The 14,149-nt window shown below is 52.6% G+C and overlaps 6 protein-coding genes across 6 annotated transcripts; 5 read left to right on the top strand and 1 right to left on the bottom strand.

Annotated features, from left to right (window-relative positions):
• The first annotated feature begins 2,749 nt into the window (after positions 1-2,749).
• Positions 2,750-4,564, top strand: BO94DRAFT_96978 (uncharacterized protein). The gene is made up of 4 exons (XM_025617765.1): positions 2,750-3,185; positions 3,242-3,546; positions 3,608-3,932; positions 3,986-4,564. The coding sequence occupies exons 1-4, from the start codon at positions 2,985-2,987 to the stop codon at positions 4,433-4,435; spliced, it is 1,281 nt and encodes a 426-aa protein (XP_025466786.1). The 5' UTR covers positions 2,750-2,984; the 3' UTR covers positions 4,436-4,564.
• Positions 4,565-6,646: 2,082 nt separating this feature from the next.
• Positions 6,647-8,708, top strand: gatA (4-aminobutyrate transaminase gatA). The gene is made up of 4 exons (XM_025611895.1): positions 6,647-7,074; positions 7,151-7,186; positions 7,257-8,419; positions 8,472-8,708. The coding sequence occupies exons 1-4, from the start codon at positions 6,824-6,826 to the stop codon at positions 8,516-8,518; spliced, it is 1,497 nt and encodes a 498-aa protein (XP_025466787.1). The 5' UTR covers positions 6,647-6,823; the 3' UTR covers positions 8,519-8,708.
• Positions 8,631-9,724, bottom strand: spt4 (transcription elongation factor SPT4). Its single transcript, XM_025609209.1, has 4 exons — positions 9,497-9,724; positions 9,223-9,420; positions 9,072-9,124; positions 8,631-9,012 (listed from the first exon to the last, which is right to left on the bottom strand). Exons 1-4 carry the CDS (start codon positions 9,572-9,574, stop codon positions 8,979-8,981), a joined length of 363 nt encoding a protein of 120 aa, XP_025466788.1. The 5' UTR covers positions 9,575-9,724; the 3' UTR covers positions 8,631-8,978.
• Positions 9,725-10,192: 468 nt separating this feature from the next.
• On the top strand, positions 10,193-10,446 carry BO94DRAFT_535916 (uncharacterized protein). Its single transcript, XM_025611896.1, has one exon. It carries the CDS (start codon positions 10,239-10,241, stop codon positions 10,401-10,403), a length of 165 nt encoding a protein of 54 aa, XP_025466789.1. The 5' UTR covers positions 10,193-10,238; the 3' UTR covers positions 10,404-10,446.
• On the top strand, positions 10,374-12,148 carry ppt1 (protein serine/threonine phosphatase PPT1). Its single transcript, XM_025617767.1, has 3 exons — positions 10,374-10,781; positions 10,837-11,567; positions 11,621-12,148. The coding sequence occupies exons 1-3, from the start codon at positions 10,559-10,561 to the stop codon at positions 11,654-11,656; spliced, it is 990 nt and encodes a 329-aa protein (XP_025466790.1). The 5' UTR covers positions 10,374-10,558; the 3' UTR covers positions 11,657-12,148.
• On the top strand, positions 12,071-14,027 carry BO94DRAFT_535917 (damage-control phosphatase ARMT1 family protein). The gene is made up of 6 exons (XM_025611897.1): positions 12,071-12,227; positions 12,285-12,355; positions 12,408-12,538; positions 12,603-12,715; positions 12,766-13,619; positions 13,691-14,027. Exons 1-6 carry the CDS (start codon positions 12,206-12,208, stop codon positions 13,919-13,921), a joined length of 1,422 nt encoding a protein of 473 aa, XP_025466791.1. The 5' UTR covers positions 12,071-12,205; the 3' UTR covers positions 13,922-14,027.
• Positions 14,028-14,149: the final 122 nt, after the last annotated feature.

Raw genomic sequence — 14,149 nt, forward strand, 5'->3', positions numbered from 1 at the left:
TCGTTTGGGAGTGAGTCTAGGCGTTAAGCTGAAACAACAAGGTGCTTCATGAACGGTGGGCCATCGGATGTCTGATCCGCATCAGGACATATCTGCTCGGTGCTCTCTGAGATGGTGAGACCATGAAAGCTGTTCTGGAGCTGGGTGTAGATCTCCGCGGACCTGTCACTGAAGTCCTGAGTCATGACGCATCCCTCGGTGATACGGAAGTCATCCAGTGGACAGACATCCCTGATTCCCGGGTGGAGAGCTGGCTGGCTGATAGATCATGGAGGTGTCAATGAAGATGCGCACGCACAGTCAAGTCTTTTTTTTTTCGTGTGAACTTGGGTCAGCCCCAATGATCCTCAGCCCAGGCCTGAGGATTCGTTCCAGGCGGCGATCAAGCAATAAAGTTTGCGGCTAGTCCTATTTATGGGGTGGAGAGCCAAGCGGTTTGCCGCCCAAACGGCTAAACGACGGAATGCCGTGGAACGGTGGAAGGGAATGCATGGAAGCATCTTCACAGCCTCAACAGGGGTCGAGAAGAAAGTATGGGACACAGGGGAAGATGTACAATGATATTGAAGTTAATTGCTTTGACAAGTTTATTCCGATATATATTGGGGTTGGTCCATGGAACGAGTCCAGTCAGTGTTGCCTAGAGTCCTACCCAAGGAACCCCGTCGATCATCGCACTATTCGGATGACCATATTCGCTGTTGAACGTGAGGGCAAAAGTATTGGCTCTATCGAGAACGGGGTGTTGAGGACGACCCATGGCTGGTAAAGATCGCCATCTGGTCGCCTTGGGCTCTGACGCTTTTTGGAATTCCGGCCCCGTTACGGGAAGATCACCTCACTAACTATTGGCAGCATCCATTCCACTCACCACGGAGAACAGATACCACGATATGTACTGTGATACATGTCGTAAAGATTGTAAGTGGGCCTCCGGTGGCGATTCTGGACACCCCTTCCGCCTTTGTACCGCTTCCCCTAATAGTAAGGATCTGAAGCCATACACATCATGTAATCATATTTATCACTACAATCTTTACGACATGTATCACAGTAGAAAACACTTTTAGCCAATTTGGGAAAGGAAGATTTTGTCTGCCTGCCAAGCAATGTGCAAACTGTGAAGAAGCTCTAATGTTCTAATCCATGGATCGACCAGAGAATGAACTGTCGGTTGAAGTTCCAGCCAATGTTCCGAATGGTACCAGCGACAATCCAAGCAATAGTGGCTCAGGGAGTATTAGAGAATGGGCTGCTCGAGTTCATCCAAAAGGTTTCGATGACTGGCACGATCGATGACACTAGATGATGACATCAGCCTCCCAAGGAACTTCGGATGATCATCACACAATAGTCAGGAGTAGTCAGGGACGTGCAGCTACCGACTCAGGCTGCTGCCCACCTGAACGCGCATTGACGCCGAGATGGGGTATAGAAGTTAGACACGATAATTGTTTGGAGTCGATACTCGATAGGCAGTACCTATAACCTATCTAGACGAGCTCAAAAATTATTTTATTCTATTGTCGTAATTTTTTTGTCAGCAAGGATACCGCAGCACTAATCATTACCGCAATAGGATGGGCTATGACTCGTGGCCGCACAGCATCTCCATCGCATGCAAGACATCTTCGACCACATGCAGATAGCATACCATTCTAATGCAGGGGGATATGATTCCCGTGCCATGTTCCCGTAAGGCTGTTGCCACCACACGAGAATTATGGCTTGGCCCTCACGGCAGTTGGATATCATTCTTTGGATTTGATGGAAGCACTATCGGGCCGACAGAGAGAGAGAGAGGAAAAGCCGGGCAAGACAGGCTGTCGTGCGGGGCAATCTGGCGCCCTTCCGAAAGCGGCAAGGACTACTCACCAGATAGGATTGGCTTCCGGAGAAAGTGGGATGGGATCAATTGGGGTCACGGGTGGAACCCCCCCCCCCGCCGCCGCTTTTCCTTCCGTCTTTCTCTTCCTCTCACATCTCTCAGTCTCATCAGCTAAGATCAAATGGGCCGCTCCTACCTAGGAGTCGAGGCCACTCTCCTTCTCCTGCAATTAGACTGTGGAGCTAAAATCCTTTGCTTCATCTGACCATCTCTTACGTTCGCTGTCTGAAAGACCGGAAATAACTCGATTGGAGTCTCCTCCCCCCGGTCATTCTTGTCCCCCCTCAGAGTCAATTTCGCCCATCCATTGTCCCGACTGGGCTGGGTTGTTCCAACCCGGGAGCGCCCCCTTACCCGCAATTTTCAGACAAGCTAACCTTTGACTTTCTGGTCCTGGTCCAACTTGTATCCTTTAATCCAAATGACATGATGCCCGCCTACAAGGCCCTTCTCAATGGCTCGAGATGCTCAGATCGCCTCCCTGGCATGTGGAGAAGACCGTGAACGACGGGTCGATGGGTCTGCCTATCATTGTCCTGTGCTGGTTGTTTAGGACCCGGCAATTCTCGGTTCTGCTGCTCACTTCGCCATCGGTTGGATAAAATCGCCCACTGTGGAGGTTCATTTGAAGCCTGATTGGAGGGCTACACTTCCCGCCTGGCTGGGATATTGAATCTGATTTTGAACACACTGGGGGAAAACCATTAAAGTCAAAATGACACACAGAAATCAACACGCCCAGTCCATGGTTAGCGGAGGGACCATTTCTGTCCCAGCTTGTCTAGGCCAGGAGTGGGGACCCGCCGTCGTGGTATATCATCTCCCCGGTTTCCCCTTGTTGCTGCTGCTGTCAGCATCCAGTGGCCTCCGTGCACAATCAGTCGGTCACGACTGCATTCGCTTGCTTTCACCTGAGATTGTTTTTGATTGTGATAATGGCCAATACGACCTTCGACTACTCGACTGGGGTTGCCGATGGTTGCGCTTGATTCCAATTAGACAATCGCGACAACAACAATAATAACAACACTACGTTCCTTCGACCTGAGAAATACATTCCGCCTACTCTCGCTAGTACCCATACTAAATCGTCATTATGCAACTCCCACCTCCTGAAGTCCTGGCATCATGGCCCGTGCCAAATTACGTCGACCCTGTGACGCGCGGGCATGCCGTGAATATTGTGAATATCGTCCTCGGCGTTCTGGCATTCATCGTGACTGTCCTCCGCCTTTACACACGTTTCAAAATTACGTGTACCCCTGGCCTTGATGACGCCCTGGTAGTCATCGCTTTTGTATGTTTTACAGCTGGTTATGTGCTTATTCTGTGGAATTATCTAACAATTGACAGGCTTTTGGAATTGGCATGTGTGTTGCTACGTCCCTGGCGACCGAGCGCTGGGGTGCGAATCGACATATATGGGATGTACCCTTGTCCTGGATCCCGGTTGTCACCAAGTACAATCTCGCTTTCCAGCTTACCTTTTCTTTGTCCTGCTCAATCGTCAAGCTATCGGTTCTGTGGTTCTGCAAGCGCCTTATCGGAACTGGGAGTAAGGGACTATATAAGGTATACTATATAGTCCTGCTTATCTCCTTGGTGTTTGTGGCCATGTGCTGCATTGTCTTCTTGTTGGTCAGCATCTTCCAGTGCACGTAAGTTGACTCTTTTTCCCCACTGCGGTATGTTGTGTTGACTAATAATTTTTCTGGGCAGACCTATTCATGCATTCTGGGATCTGGAGCCTATGTATCCTCATCATTGCGTCAATTATGGCGCAGCGGTATTTTCTGCTAGCGTTGTCAACATCTCCACCGACTTCCTCTGCACCATCCTTCCTATGCCATTGATCTGGAATTTGAAGCTACCTGCCCGGCAACGCCTTGCCGTAATCTCGATCTTCGGTCTTGGTATTGTGGTCAATGTTGCGGGTACCGTGCGCACGGTATATGTCTGGAAGAGTATGATGGAATCTTACGACACTACTTGGATGGGATGGCCGATTCTTCTCGCCGGATCGATAGAGATCAACTTGGCTATGGTATGTCGATAATAGAACCGAGCGTGCTCGTTTCTGTGCTGACTATATACTAGATCTGTGCTTCTGCGCCTGCACTCAGACCTCTCATCGGATTTGTGCTGCCCCATCTTCTTCCATCGGCTCGCGGCTACGGATCTTCATTTGGCAACAATGGTCCAGAGCAGAAGCTGTGGTCCTCGACTGGGCCGTCAAAGCCGTCCCGAGTTTCTAAGATTGAAGATCGTCAGTATGGCTACGAAGGAGACACGATGGTGGATCGGATGGATATAGTACGCACTGTTGAGATGGAAACGTGGACCGAAAACAGAAGACCCAGCCATAACGACGGCAACAACTCTCAAGTCGTATCCAACCACACGCGCGTCATGACGCCGACGCACCACGTCGATCTCAAGAACGATGGAGTGGTTTACACGTCGCCGGGTAGCGAAATATCCTCGACTTCACTCACCCGTGACTCGAAGGGAGAACATGCATTCTATGAACACAACAACCCGGTCTAGGGTTCCCACCCTTCCTTTTCTTTTCTTTCCTTCGATCAAATCATCTGGTTATGATTGGGTTATGAACATGTATAATTTACACACCATGTACACTTTTGGGGGCTGGTAGCATATATATGTACAGATGAAACGTTATGAAGATACCAAACCATCTATCAATCCAACTCACAATTCACATGCCAGTCCATCGGATCGAATGAGTGGGTCTTCCGATCCGCTCCACCGTCGGGGCTTGACTCCACTGGTAATCCGCTCACATGCCAGTATGGCCTGATGCTGGGTCCGGGCGTCCATGGATGCGTGGCTTCAAATATCAAGCGCCTCCCAACCCGGCTCTGGCCTGCCCCAAAAAGGGGCCTGCCAGATGCGTCGAATGTCATTGCGTCGATCATCTGTTTGCGATAAATGAGAGGCACCGGAGCTTGTGGCGGACCTACTCTAGCACGGAGTGCTACCGTGCTAGCTAGAATCCGTCTCTGCGTCTAACGCAGGAACCAATGCAACTAGGCTCTGACGTCGGCTTGGCTTTGGATTTCTTGTGAGGCACGTCTCACTTACGATCTCGTCCGGGGCTTTGGTCTCTTGGATCTTGAGGCCGTTGTCCTGGGCAGGTCGAGTATGGAGGGTTGGCTTCATCCAGTGCTATGCGTGTGATGTAGCTGAAGTCCCTGGGTGAAGGAGGGCCATTGAACGCCGGACATAATTTTCTAAGAGGACACATGTCAGTGGGGATTTCCAACACTCGCTAGCTGGACCTCGGCACTACGATGTACCCTAGTCCCTAACGTTGCCGATGCCGCTGGCCCGCTAGGTACAGTCGGAGATGAACAGATTCCCGGTTTCTCGCTAAGCGAGATGAATTTGGAATAACGCATGCATAACATGGGTATTATACCCCGCTTCCTGCTTTTCCTGGTTTGCACCGTAATGTCGGGCCATGGGGGGATTCTAGATGCTTGTACGTAGTGAGGGGAGATGCTGATTGGGCTTGGTTGTGCGTACCCAGGAGGACTTGATGTCTTGGTACTATTCTTGGTGCCGCCGGTGCATCTGAAAAGTTTAAATAATCAGATGCTGGCTGATCCTTTTTTGGTGACATCGATTTTACTCTATTCTTCCGCTTCTTGTTTCTTAGTACTTGCTTGTTTGGAATGTGGGGTAAGGTGCTGGATATTATATTTGCCTCGATTCCCCGAGACAGTCTTGTACCTGACGCCTACCCCTAACTATGTACCAAGACGTGAGAATGATACAACTGTATCTAAATGCTCTTGTGATGAACGTGTTTTCATTGATGTCTAGAAGGAGAGCCCTGTCTCTGGATGTCACCTCCACCACCTTGCGTCGCTGCAAGCCTATGACTTTTCTTTACTCTCTTCCCAGCTACCTGAGTCTAGGTAGACTCCAGAGGACTCAATTGACCTTATTTGTGGTTTTTCTTTCCGTCCTTGCATAGTACAACAAGTTTCTCATCTTGCTTTACTGTTCGTGTGTTGGGCCTCCAGGTCGCTTACCCGGGATGCGGGTAGAATATGTTTCTGGCAATCGAGTCAGAGGCCACCTGAGCTGAATCATCCAGTACTTATGGTGAAGCTCTGACATAATATTATACTAAATCTATTGCCCCAATTATCTCTCGATGCTATATCATTTGGTCATGGGTCACCGCACAGAGCTATCGCCGAGGAGGCGTGAATCATCATCGGAGGTTGTAGCGAGCGATCGGGCGCCTTATCGCCGCCTCCGCCACCGATAAGCCGGTGCAGATCCGGCGTGTTGTATGTAGTAGTAGTACTTACGTCAGGCCCGTCGTGGTGTTTTGTTTCCAACCGTCATCGGCACTCGGCGGATCAGACAGGAATCCCTCTCTCGATTGAAAGGGTCCCAGGCCAATTGATTGGAGCATTCAATTCTCATTATCATTCCGAATTATCATCGGTGCTCCAGCCGGACTGATTGGGAAGGACGTCCCTCGGGGCATTTGGGCTGTCGCCGAGCACGGGGCCAGCGCGGCCGCTGATTGGCGCAGATCGCCGAGGCAGGTGCTCTGCGCGGGGCAGCTCCAATGGAATCGCATGCCCGCCCGGAGCTCTCCCTTCTTCTAGCTGCTCCCTCGCTGTCGTATATAAGCCTTCGCGCGGCCTTTTTTTTCTCGGGTCTGATCTTCTCTCTCCAAATCCATCTCAATTGCACCCTTTGATCACGGAATCGGTGCTGGTTTGCTGTGCAGCCGGTTGAGCGTCGATCAAGGAGCTCCTTATCAATCATCATTGCGTTATCGTCGCGTTCCCCACATCCCTGTTTTCCAGCTGGGTATTTCTTTGTGCCTGGCCCCCCTGACTTGATTCCATCCGACAATTCCTCTTTCCTCTCAATCAATCTATCACAATGGCCGCTCTCTTCCGCTCCAGCCTGAAGCTCCGCCCGGCGACGCGCCTGTCGGCCGTCCGTACCCTCACGACTACTCCGCACCTGCGCGCTGCGGAGAAGCCTTTCTTCCCCGATGAGCCGACCGCTCCCAAGCTGGCCACGGCCATTCCCGGCCCCAACAACAAGGCTGCCGCGGAGAAGCTGGACAAGGTCTTCGATGTTCGCAGCTTGAACATGCTCACCGACTACACCAAGTCCACCGGTAACTAGTAAGTTGTCACGCATCCCAATCCCACCCGGCCTTTGCGGGGACGGCATGCCGAACAAGGACTGACATTGACCCAGCATTGCCGATCTGGACGGAAACGTGCTCTTGGATGTGTAAGCTATTCAACTCGACCCATTGCTAATTTTCGTGGTAATGTTTGTCTAACGCCAATGTCCCTTCCAGTTATGCTCAGATTGCTTCGATCCCCGTCGGCTACAACAACCCTCACCTCCGCAAGGTGGCCGAGTCTCCCGAGATGATCACTTCGTTGATCAACAGACCTGCCCTGGGTAACTTCCCGTCCCATGACTGGGCTGACATCCTGAACACTGGTATCCTCAAGGCCGCCCCCAAGGGTCTTAACCAGGTGTTCACCGCCATGGCTGGCTCGGATGCCAACGAGACTGCCTACAAGGCTGCTTTCATGTACTACCGCCAGCGTGAGCGTGGCGGTCCCGAGACCGAGTTCACCGAGGAGGAGCTGGAGACCACCATGAAGAACCAGTCTCCTGGATCCCCTCAGCTGTCCATCATGTCTTTCAAGTCGGCCTTCCACGGCCGTCTGTTCGGCAGTCTGTCCACCACTCGCAGCAAGCCCATCCACAAGCTTGACATTCCCGCCTTCGACTGGCCCCAGGCTCCCTTCCCCGCCTTGAAGTACCCCCTGGAGGAGCACGCTCAGGAGAACGCTCAGGAAGAGCAGCGCTGCCTGCAGGAGACTGAGCGCCTGATCAAGGAGTGGCACAACCCTGTCGCGGCTGTCATCGTCGAGCCCATCCAGTCGGAGGGTGGTGACAACCACGCCTCTCCGGCCTTCTTCCGTGGCCTTCGTGAGATCACCAAGCGTAACGATGTCCTCTTTATTGTCGATGAGGTGCAGACTGGTGTGGGTGCCACCGGAAAGTTCTGGGCCCACGACCACTGGAACCTCGAGACTCCTCCCGACATGGTGACCTTCTCCAAGAAGGCCCAGACCGCCGGTTACTACTACGGTAACCCGGCTCTCCGCCCCAACAAGCCTTACCGTCAGTTCAACACCTGGATGGGTGACCCGGCTCGTGCCCTCATCTTCCGTGGTATCATTGAGGAGGTTGAGCGCCTGAACCTGGTTGAGAACACTGCCGCTACCGGTGACTACCTCTTCGCTGGCCTGGAGCGTCTCGCCAAGCAGTACCCCGAGCACCTCCAGAACCTGCGTGGTAAGGGCCAGGGAACCTTCATCGCCTGGGACACCCCCAAGCGTGACGAGTTCGTGGCCAAGGCCAAGGGCGTTGGTGTCAACATCGGAGGAAGCGGTGTGAGCGCTGTCCGCCTGAGGCCCATGCTGGTCTTCCAGAAGCACCACGGTAAGCCTCCTTGACCCCTGATTAACACGATAGTGATGCTAATATATTGCAGCTGATATCCTCCTGGAGAGCGTCGAGAAGATCATCAAGCAGCTGTAAAGTAGCTTGTCGGTCTTGTGTTGTTTTGTTGGACTCTAGTCTGTGATTGTATGGCGTTTTAACGGTATTGGGTGGGGAGCTTTTTTATGATATCTTGGGCCGATTTCCATGGCTTTTTACAATATGATTTATGTCTTAGATGTTAACCTATCTATCGAGCAACGATGAGATGCCGTCAAGGCAACGTTGATCTATCTATCCGGGTATCAAGCAGATATCCCCTCGGCATTAAAAGTGTCCGAGTAAGCGTAAAAAGAAATAGAAAACTCCCAACACAGCGGCAATGCGTCAAAGCAAACCCCATTTACCGTACAATTACAAGTCCCAAACTCCAGTAAAGTGCAAGCAGGAAAACCACCTTCCTGCCGAAAAGATAAGCCGTTGGGCTGTGATATAGTCGCCGATGATCGTGGATGCAGGTAGCCAGCAATAAACAAATCTCAGCCGAAGTCTGAAGCACTCAATTTTCCTCTTCGCCCGTGCTACCGTCCCTCCTATACACACACCGATTAGTACTCGTCAGACAACCCAAAGAGGGGACGATCCAACATACGGAATATATTTCACGCCCGAATCTTCCAAGCTCGAGATAATTTCATCGGGAAGCTATAAGAAAAGCAACCGTTAGCTCAGCCACCTACTTATATCCACGAAACTCGATCCAACCCATCCCCACCCCCATATCGAGAGACAAGTGTACTCACCGAACCCGTAACCTTCACTGCATACGTCCCAGGCACATAACTATCCAGTCTCTGCCACCTAGCGACCCAACTCGTCGTCGGATCGCGGAGCGTAACAAGTCCTTCGAAGACCTGAGACGTGCATTCCTGAATAGCGTCGTTGTTTCCGCGGAGACCGAGGACATTATCGCAATTGGGACAACCTTCGCGCATAAATTTCTGTATCGAAAAGTGGGGTTAGATTGAGCTTTGTGCTTGCTTGATATTTGTTGTTGTCGTTGCTGGGAGAACTCACGTTGTGCAGCTGAACGAGAGAACAAACCATGCAAGCGCGAAGAGTGCGCTGCTGACTGGGGGCGACGTAGAAGGACATCCTGTCGTGAATTATCCGTGATGATGGAAGAAGAGAGAGTAAGACGTGAGGCTGTGTCGTTGCTGTTGCTGTTGCTGCTTCTCGGAGGATGAATGCGGCGAGTCGCCCCGAGCTGCTGAGCAGCACAGTCGAGGGTTCTCGAATCGGAGCGGCGATGCCAAGACCGGAGAAAACGGCCGGACGGGGGTTTGGTTTCAATCAATCATTAAGCAACAGCCAGGAACAGAAAGTTGGTTTGTCTGTCTTTTCCTGAATTCTTCTGGCGATATAATTTTTTGGCTAGGTGGCTAATCGATTTACTCACTGTACAGTTTGCGCTGGTGCCTTCCTTCGTCTGCCCTCGTGCCCGCCTGCCAAAAACCCCTCCTTCGTTGCTTTCGCTGCTTTCGCTGAACACAGTCCGCGCGCCCGATGGCTTCTCCCGATCTTGAGGCCGCCACTGCCCTGAAGGTGCAGGGAAATAAGGCTTTTGCTGAACATGAGTGGCCTACTGCGATAGACTTTTATACCAAGGCCATTGAGAAGTATGACAAGGAGCCGTCTTTCTTCAGCAACCGCGCACAGGTACGTGGTGGCGCTGGTGGTGGCACGGGAGGTTATGAATGGGGTGAAGGGAGGATGCTGACTGCGAGGTTATCTTAGGCACATATAAAACTTGAGGCGTATGGCTTTGCGATCGTCGACGCCTCCAAGGCGCTCGAGCTCGATCCTAACTACACCAAGGTTTGTCTATGTTGGCTGGGTGTGTCGCCATCCTGCTAACCTGTCTAGGCTTACTGGAGACGAGCCCTTGCGAACTCCGCTATTCTGCACTACAAGGACGCTCTGAGAGATTTCAAGGCCGTAATCAAGAGGGAACCTCACAATCGCGATGCGAAGCTGAAGCTGAGCGAGTGCGAGAAGCTCGTTCGCCGGCTGGAGTTCGAGAAGGCGATTGAGGTCGGCGACCCGCCCTCCGCTTTTGAGAGCTTGGATATCGACTCCATGGCCGTGGATGCTACCTATGATGGTGCGCCACTTGGAAAGGCCATGACGCAAGAGTTCATTGACGATATGATCGAGCGATTCAAGAACGGCAAAAAGATCCACCGCAAATACGCGTTTCAGATCATTAAGGCGGTTAAGGACCTCGTCTATGCAGAGCCAACAATGGTCGAGATTGGTGTGGAAGAGGGTAAGAGGTTAACGGTCTGCGGTGACACGCACGGTGAGTTCTCTGGTTCTGGTCGGTAGTAGTGGGATATGGCGGCTGACGTGTTTAGGTCAATTCTTTGATCTCCTGGAGATCTTCCGCCTGAACGGATACCCTAGCGACACCCATGCCTACCTTTTCAATGGCGATTTCGTGGACCGTGGATCATGGTCGACGGAGATCGCTCTACTCCTCTATGCATACAAATGGCTGCGGCCCAACGGGATCTTCCTGAACCGTGGTAACCACGAGACCGATGATATGAACAAGGTGTACGGTTTCGAGGGCGAGTGCAAGGCCAAGTACAATGAGACGGTGTTCAAGGTCTTCTCAGAGTCCTTCTCTGCTCTGCCGTTGGCTACATTGATCGGCAACAAGTTCCTCGTGCTGCACGGCGGACTATTCTCCGACGATAAGACTACGCTGGATGACATCCGCAAGCTGAACCGCCACAACCAGCGCCAGCCCGGACAGCAGGGCTTAATGATGGAGATGCTCTGGACGGACCCGCAGACCGAACCCGGTCGTGGTCCCAGTAAGCGCGGTGTTGGCCTTCAGTTTGGCCCGGATGTCACCAAGCGGTTCTGTGAGAAGAACGGGCTGGAGGCGATTATCCGCTCGCACGAGGTCCGCATGAATGGATATGAAGTCGAACACGACGGACGGTGTATCACCGTCTTCTCTGCCCCGAAATATTGTGATACGACGGAGAACAAGGGTGCCTTTATCAAGATCGGGCCCGAGCTCAAGCTGGAGTACCAGGTCTTCGAGGCCGTCCCTCATCCGGACATTAAGCCCATGGTAAGTTTGTTGGATATCTATAGATGGCTGGACCCAGGCTAATTCTCCCCCAGGCTTATGCGCAAAGCTCCCTCATGTCGATGATGTGAGCAACTCGGCTGCTTTACATGCTGGCGTTCGAGGGGATTGGGCGCGAGATAACCTCGCCGACCGGACGGAAGGAAGTCAGGGAATTCTGGAATTCGGAATGGATGCTGAACCCCTTGGGATCCACAGCACGAGGGCGATGTATCTATGGACTGATTGATGACGATCTTGTGGACTTTGCATAGCGGAATGACCATCTATATATTTCTATCACTATCTATTTTGTTTCTCCCTCGTTGCGTTCTCTTGCAGGTACAGGCCTGGGGGGTGTTGGATTGGCTGTAGGACTTGTTTTCTCTGCCTGTTGCATGCCGCTGTTGGATAGAAGTTGAAGATGTAGTACTATGTAGTAGTTGGGGAGACTTTCTTCCTGAGGGGAGTCGGGGCTTTCCGACCGCAACAACCCCGCGGTTCCCATCCCACTTCCTCTCTCTTCCACTCTCCTTCTTGACTCTCTCTCTCTCTCCTCTTCGTTCCCCTCTCCTTTTACTCCTCGAGTCGTATTCATCCTCATCATCACCTAATAATATAATCTCGATTCCTCCGTCACCATGGAATACGACCCCTCAACCCGTGAGTGACGTCGCCCCTCGTGCAGCGCCCAACTAACCCCGCGTTCCCCTCCGCCAGCGCAGTATCTGACCTCCGACAAGTCCAGCTTCGCCTCCGTCTCCGCCCGCGAGCGCTGGCCCGTTATCCTGGTAAGCATCCTTTCTTGCCGGTTGAAGCTACATCTAATCGACCTCCTCCTAGACTGGTGCGATTGACGACCTGCATCGTACTGTCGCCGCCGTGACCGACGAGGAGAAGGCCCAGGAAGGAAAGGCGATTATTGAGAAGCTCGCAGCCTTCAAATATGAGCTCCAGCATAACAGACAATTGACGTGAGCATCCTGCATTCCGTCTGCAAGACCCGAACAAATCCAACAGGCATTGACTCAAGTTCAGTCCTCTCCCCGAGGACGGTCAACCAGACATTGCGGAGTACAACAAGGAACTGGAACAACGCGGGAACCCTTCATGGCACCACGTCCCATGGCTCTACTCGGAATGCTACCTCTGTGCGTGCGATTGATCCTATACGGCATACAACACAGCTGACAGCAACCAGACAGACGCCTGAGCACCCTTTTCTCTCTCTCCAAGCACTGGAAGGGCTATGACGTGTTTGCTCGCCAGAAGATGTCCACCTTCAAGTCGTCCCGTCCCGCCGTCCTCGAACTCGCCGCACGATACAAGGAGCTTGCCGAGGAAGCAGAGAAGAGTACAGATGGCAGGGATCCTGAGCAGGTTGAGCAAGCCAACCGCATCCTCTTCTCGGAGATGTGCGAGATCTGTCTCTGGGGTAACGCCACCGATCTCTCCCTCCTCACCTCCCTCACCTACGAAGACATCCAGAAGCTCCAGGGTTCCGAAGCCCGCAAGGCCTCGGAGAAGAACATTCTCGTCAACGACCTCGACGCCGCCTTCGACGTCCTGCAGAAAGCCCGCCGCGAGCGCAAGAACGAGGAACGCCGTGTCGACATCGTCCTCGACAACTCCGGCTTCGAGCTCTTCGTCGACCTCATCCTCGCCGGTTACCTCCTTTCCGCCGGCCTGGCAACTACTGTTGTGCTCCACCCCAAGGTCATCCCTTGGTTCGTCTCGGATGTCACGCCCCCGGACTTCGCGGCCCTCATCGACGCCCTCTCCGACGCTCAGGGCTTCTACACTGCCCCCGACGAATCCGGCAAGAAGTTCGATCCTCTCTCTGAGAAGGAAGTTTCTGAGGTGAAATTCCTCTTCGACCACTGGAGCCACCTCCACCAAGAGGGAAAGCTGATCATCCGTCCTCACACCTTTTGGACCACCCCGGGAGGCTACTGGCGCATGCCCCACACGGCACCGGAACTGTTCAACGACTTGAAGGAGAGCGAATTGGTCTTGTTTAAGGGTGACCTGAACTACCGAAAGTTGACGAACGACGTAAGCCTCCCTCCCCCACCCTCTTCTCTATCTTATCTGATGTGGCCACTAACCTCCGTGCGCGTAACCAGGCCATCTGGGACCCCACCACCCCCTTCACCACGGCCATCGGACCCCTGGGCCCGAAATCCGGTGTTCGCGTGATGGCCTTCCGCACCTGCAAGGCAGATGTCGTGGTTGGTCTTCCCGCCGGCGTCGACGAACAACTCCGTCAGTTACCCGACGGTGGGGGCCACGAGTCCCGCAAATGGGCATGGAGTGGAAAGTGGGCCGTTGTGTCTTTCTGTGATGGCAAAGCTTGAAGTAGATCTGCTGATAGATATAAACATAGATAGACATATATGGTGACTTCTGTATACACGAAGACATACATACACACATACATACCTACCTGCGTAACAAACGTGTTGAGATAAATTGAGAGGAGCACCCATAACCCATTCAGCGTATAAGTAGAAGTATAGTAGTAGGTAAAGGCCCCTGGTATCCATCACCCATCCCTCAATTCATCCATGCATAAGACACCAACA

The sequence above is a fragment of the Aspergillus sclerotioniger genome (genome assembly GCF_003184525.1).
Source record: "Aspergillus sclerotioniger CBS 115572 chromosome Unknown BO94scaffold_16, whole genome shotgun sequence".
In the NCBI taxonomy this organism is placed as follows: Eukaryota; Fungi; Ascomycota; class Eurotiomycetes; order Eurotiales; family Aspergillaceae; genus Aspergillus; species Aspergillus sclerotioniger.

What these genes read in the sequence shown, in the direction of transcription:
- spt4 (XM_025609209.1), bottom strand. Translation starts at nt 9,574, where the DNA reads ATGTCCTTCTACGTCGCCCCCAGTCAGCAGCGCACTCTTCGCGCTTGC. An exon ending in CAGTGAAGGTTACGGGTTCG is followed by an intron (nt 9,125 to 9,222) that starts GTGAGTACACTT and finishes CTTTTCTTATAG; the next exon opens with CTTCCCGATGAAATTATCTC. An exon ending in TCGGGCGTGAAATATATTCC is followed by an intron (nt 9,013 to 9,071) that starts GTATGTTGGATC and finishes GTGTGTGTATAG; the next exon opens with GAGGGACGGTAGCACGGGCG.
- BO94DRAFT_535916 (XM_025611896.1), top strand. Translation starts at nt 10,239, where the DNA reads ATGGCTTTGCGATCGTCGACGCCTCCAAGGCGCTCGAGCTCGATCCTA.
- gatA (XM_025611895.1), top strand. Translation starts at nt 6,824, where the DNA reads ATGGCCGCTCTCTTCCGCTCCAGCCTGAAGCTCCGCCCGGCGACGCGC. An exon ending in ACCAAGTCCACCGGTAACTA is followed by an intron (nt 7,075 to 7,150) that starts GTAAGTTGTCAC and finishes ACATTGACCCAG; the next exon opens with CATTGCCGATCTGGACGGAA. An exon ending in GGAAACGTGCTCTTGGATGT is followed by an intron (nt 7,187 to 7,256) that starts GTAAGCTATTCA and finishes TGTCCCTTCCAG; the next exon opens with TTATGCTCAGATTGCTTCGA.
- BO94DRAFT_535917 (XM_025611897.1), top strand. Translation starts at nt 12,206, where the DNA reads ATGGAATACGACCCCTCAACCC. An exon ending in GGAATACGACCCCTCAACCC is followed by an intron (nt 12,228 to 12,284) that starts GTGAGTGACGTC and finishes CCCCTCCGCCAG; the next exon opens with CGCAGTATCTGACCTCCGAC. An exon ending in AGCGCTGGCCCGTTATCCTG is followed by an intron (nt 12,356 to 12,407) that starts GTAAGCATCCTT and finishes ACCTCCTCCTAG; the next exon opens with ACTGGTGCGATTGACGACCT.
- ppt1 (XM_025617767.1), top strand. Translation starts at nt 10,559, where the DNA reads ATGGCCGTGGATGCTACCTATGATGGTGCGCCACTTGGAAAGGCCATG. An exon ending in GGTCTGCGGTGACACGCACG is followed by an intron (nt 10,782 to 10,836) that starts GTGAGTTCTCTG and finishes TGACGTGTTTAG; the next exon opens with GTCAATTCTTTGATCTCCTG. An exon ending in ATCCGGACATTAAGCCCATG is followed by an intron (nt 11,568 to 11,620) that starts GTAAGTTTGTTG and finishes ATTCTCCCCCAG; the next exon opens with GCTTATGCGCAAAGCTCCCT.
- BO94DRAFT_96978 (XM_025617765.1), top strand. Translation starts at nt 2,985, where the DNA reads ATGCAACTCCCACCTCCTGAAGTCCTGGCATCATGGCCCGTGCCAAAT. An exon ending in CCCTGGTAGTCATCGCTTTT is followed by an intron (nt 3,186 to 3,241) that starts GTATGTTTTACA and finishes AACAATTGACAG; the next exon opens with GCTTTTGGAATTGGCATGTG. An exon ending in TAGAGATCAACTTGGCTATG is followed by an intron (nt 3,933 to 3,985) that starts GTATGTCGATAA and finishes ACTATATACTAG; the next exon opens with ATCTGTGCTTCTGCGCCTGC.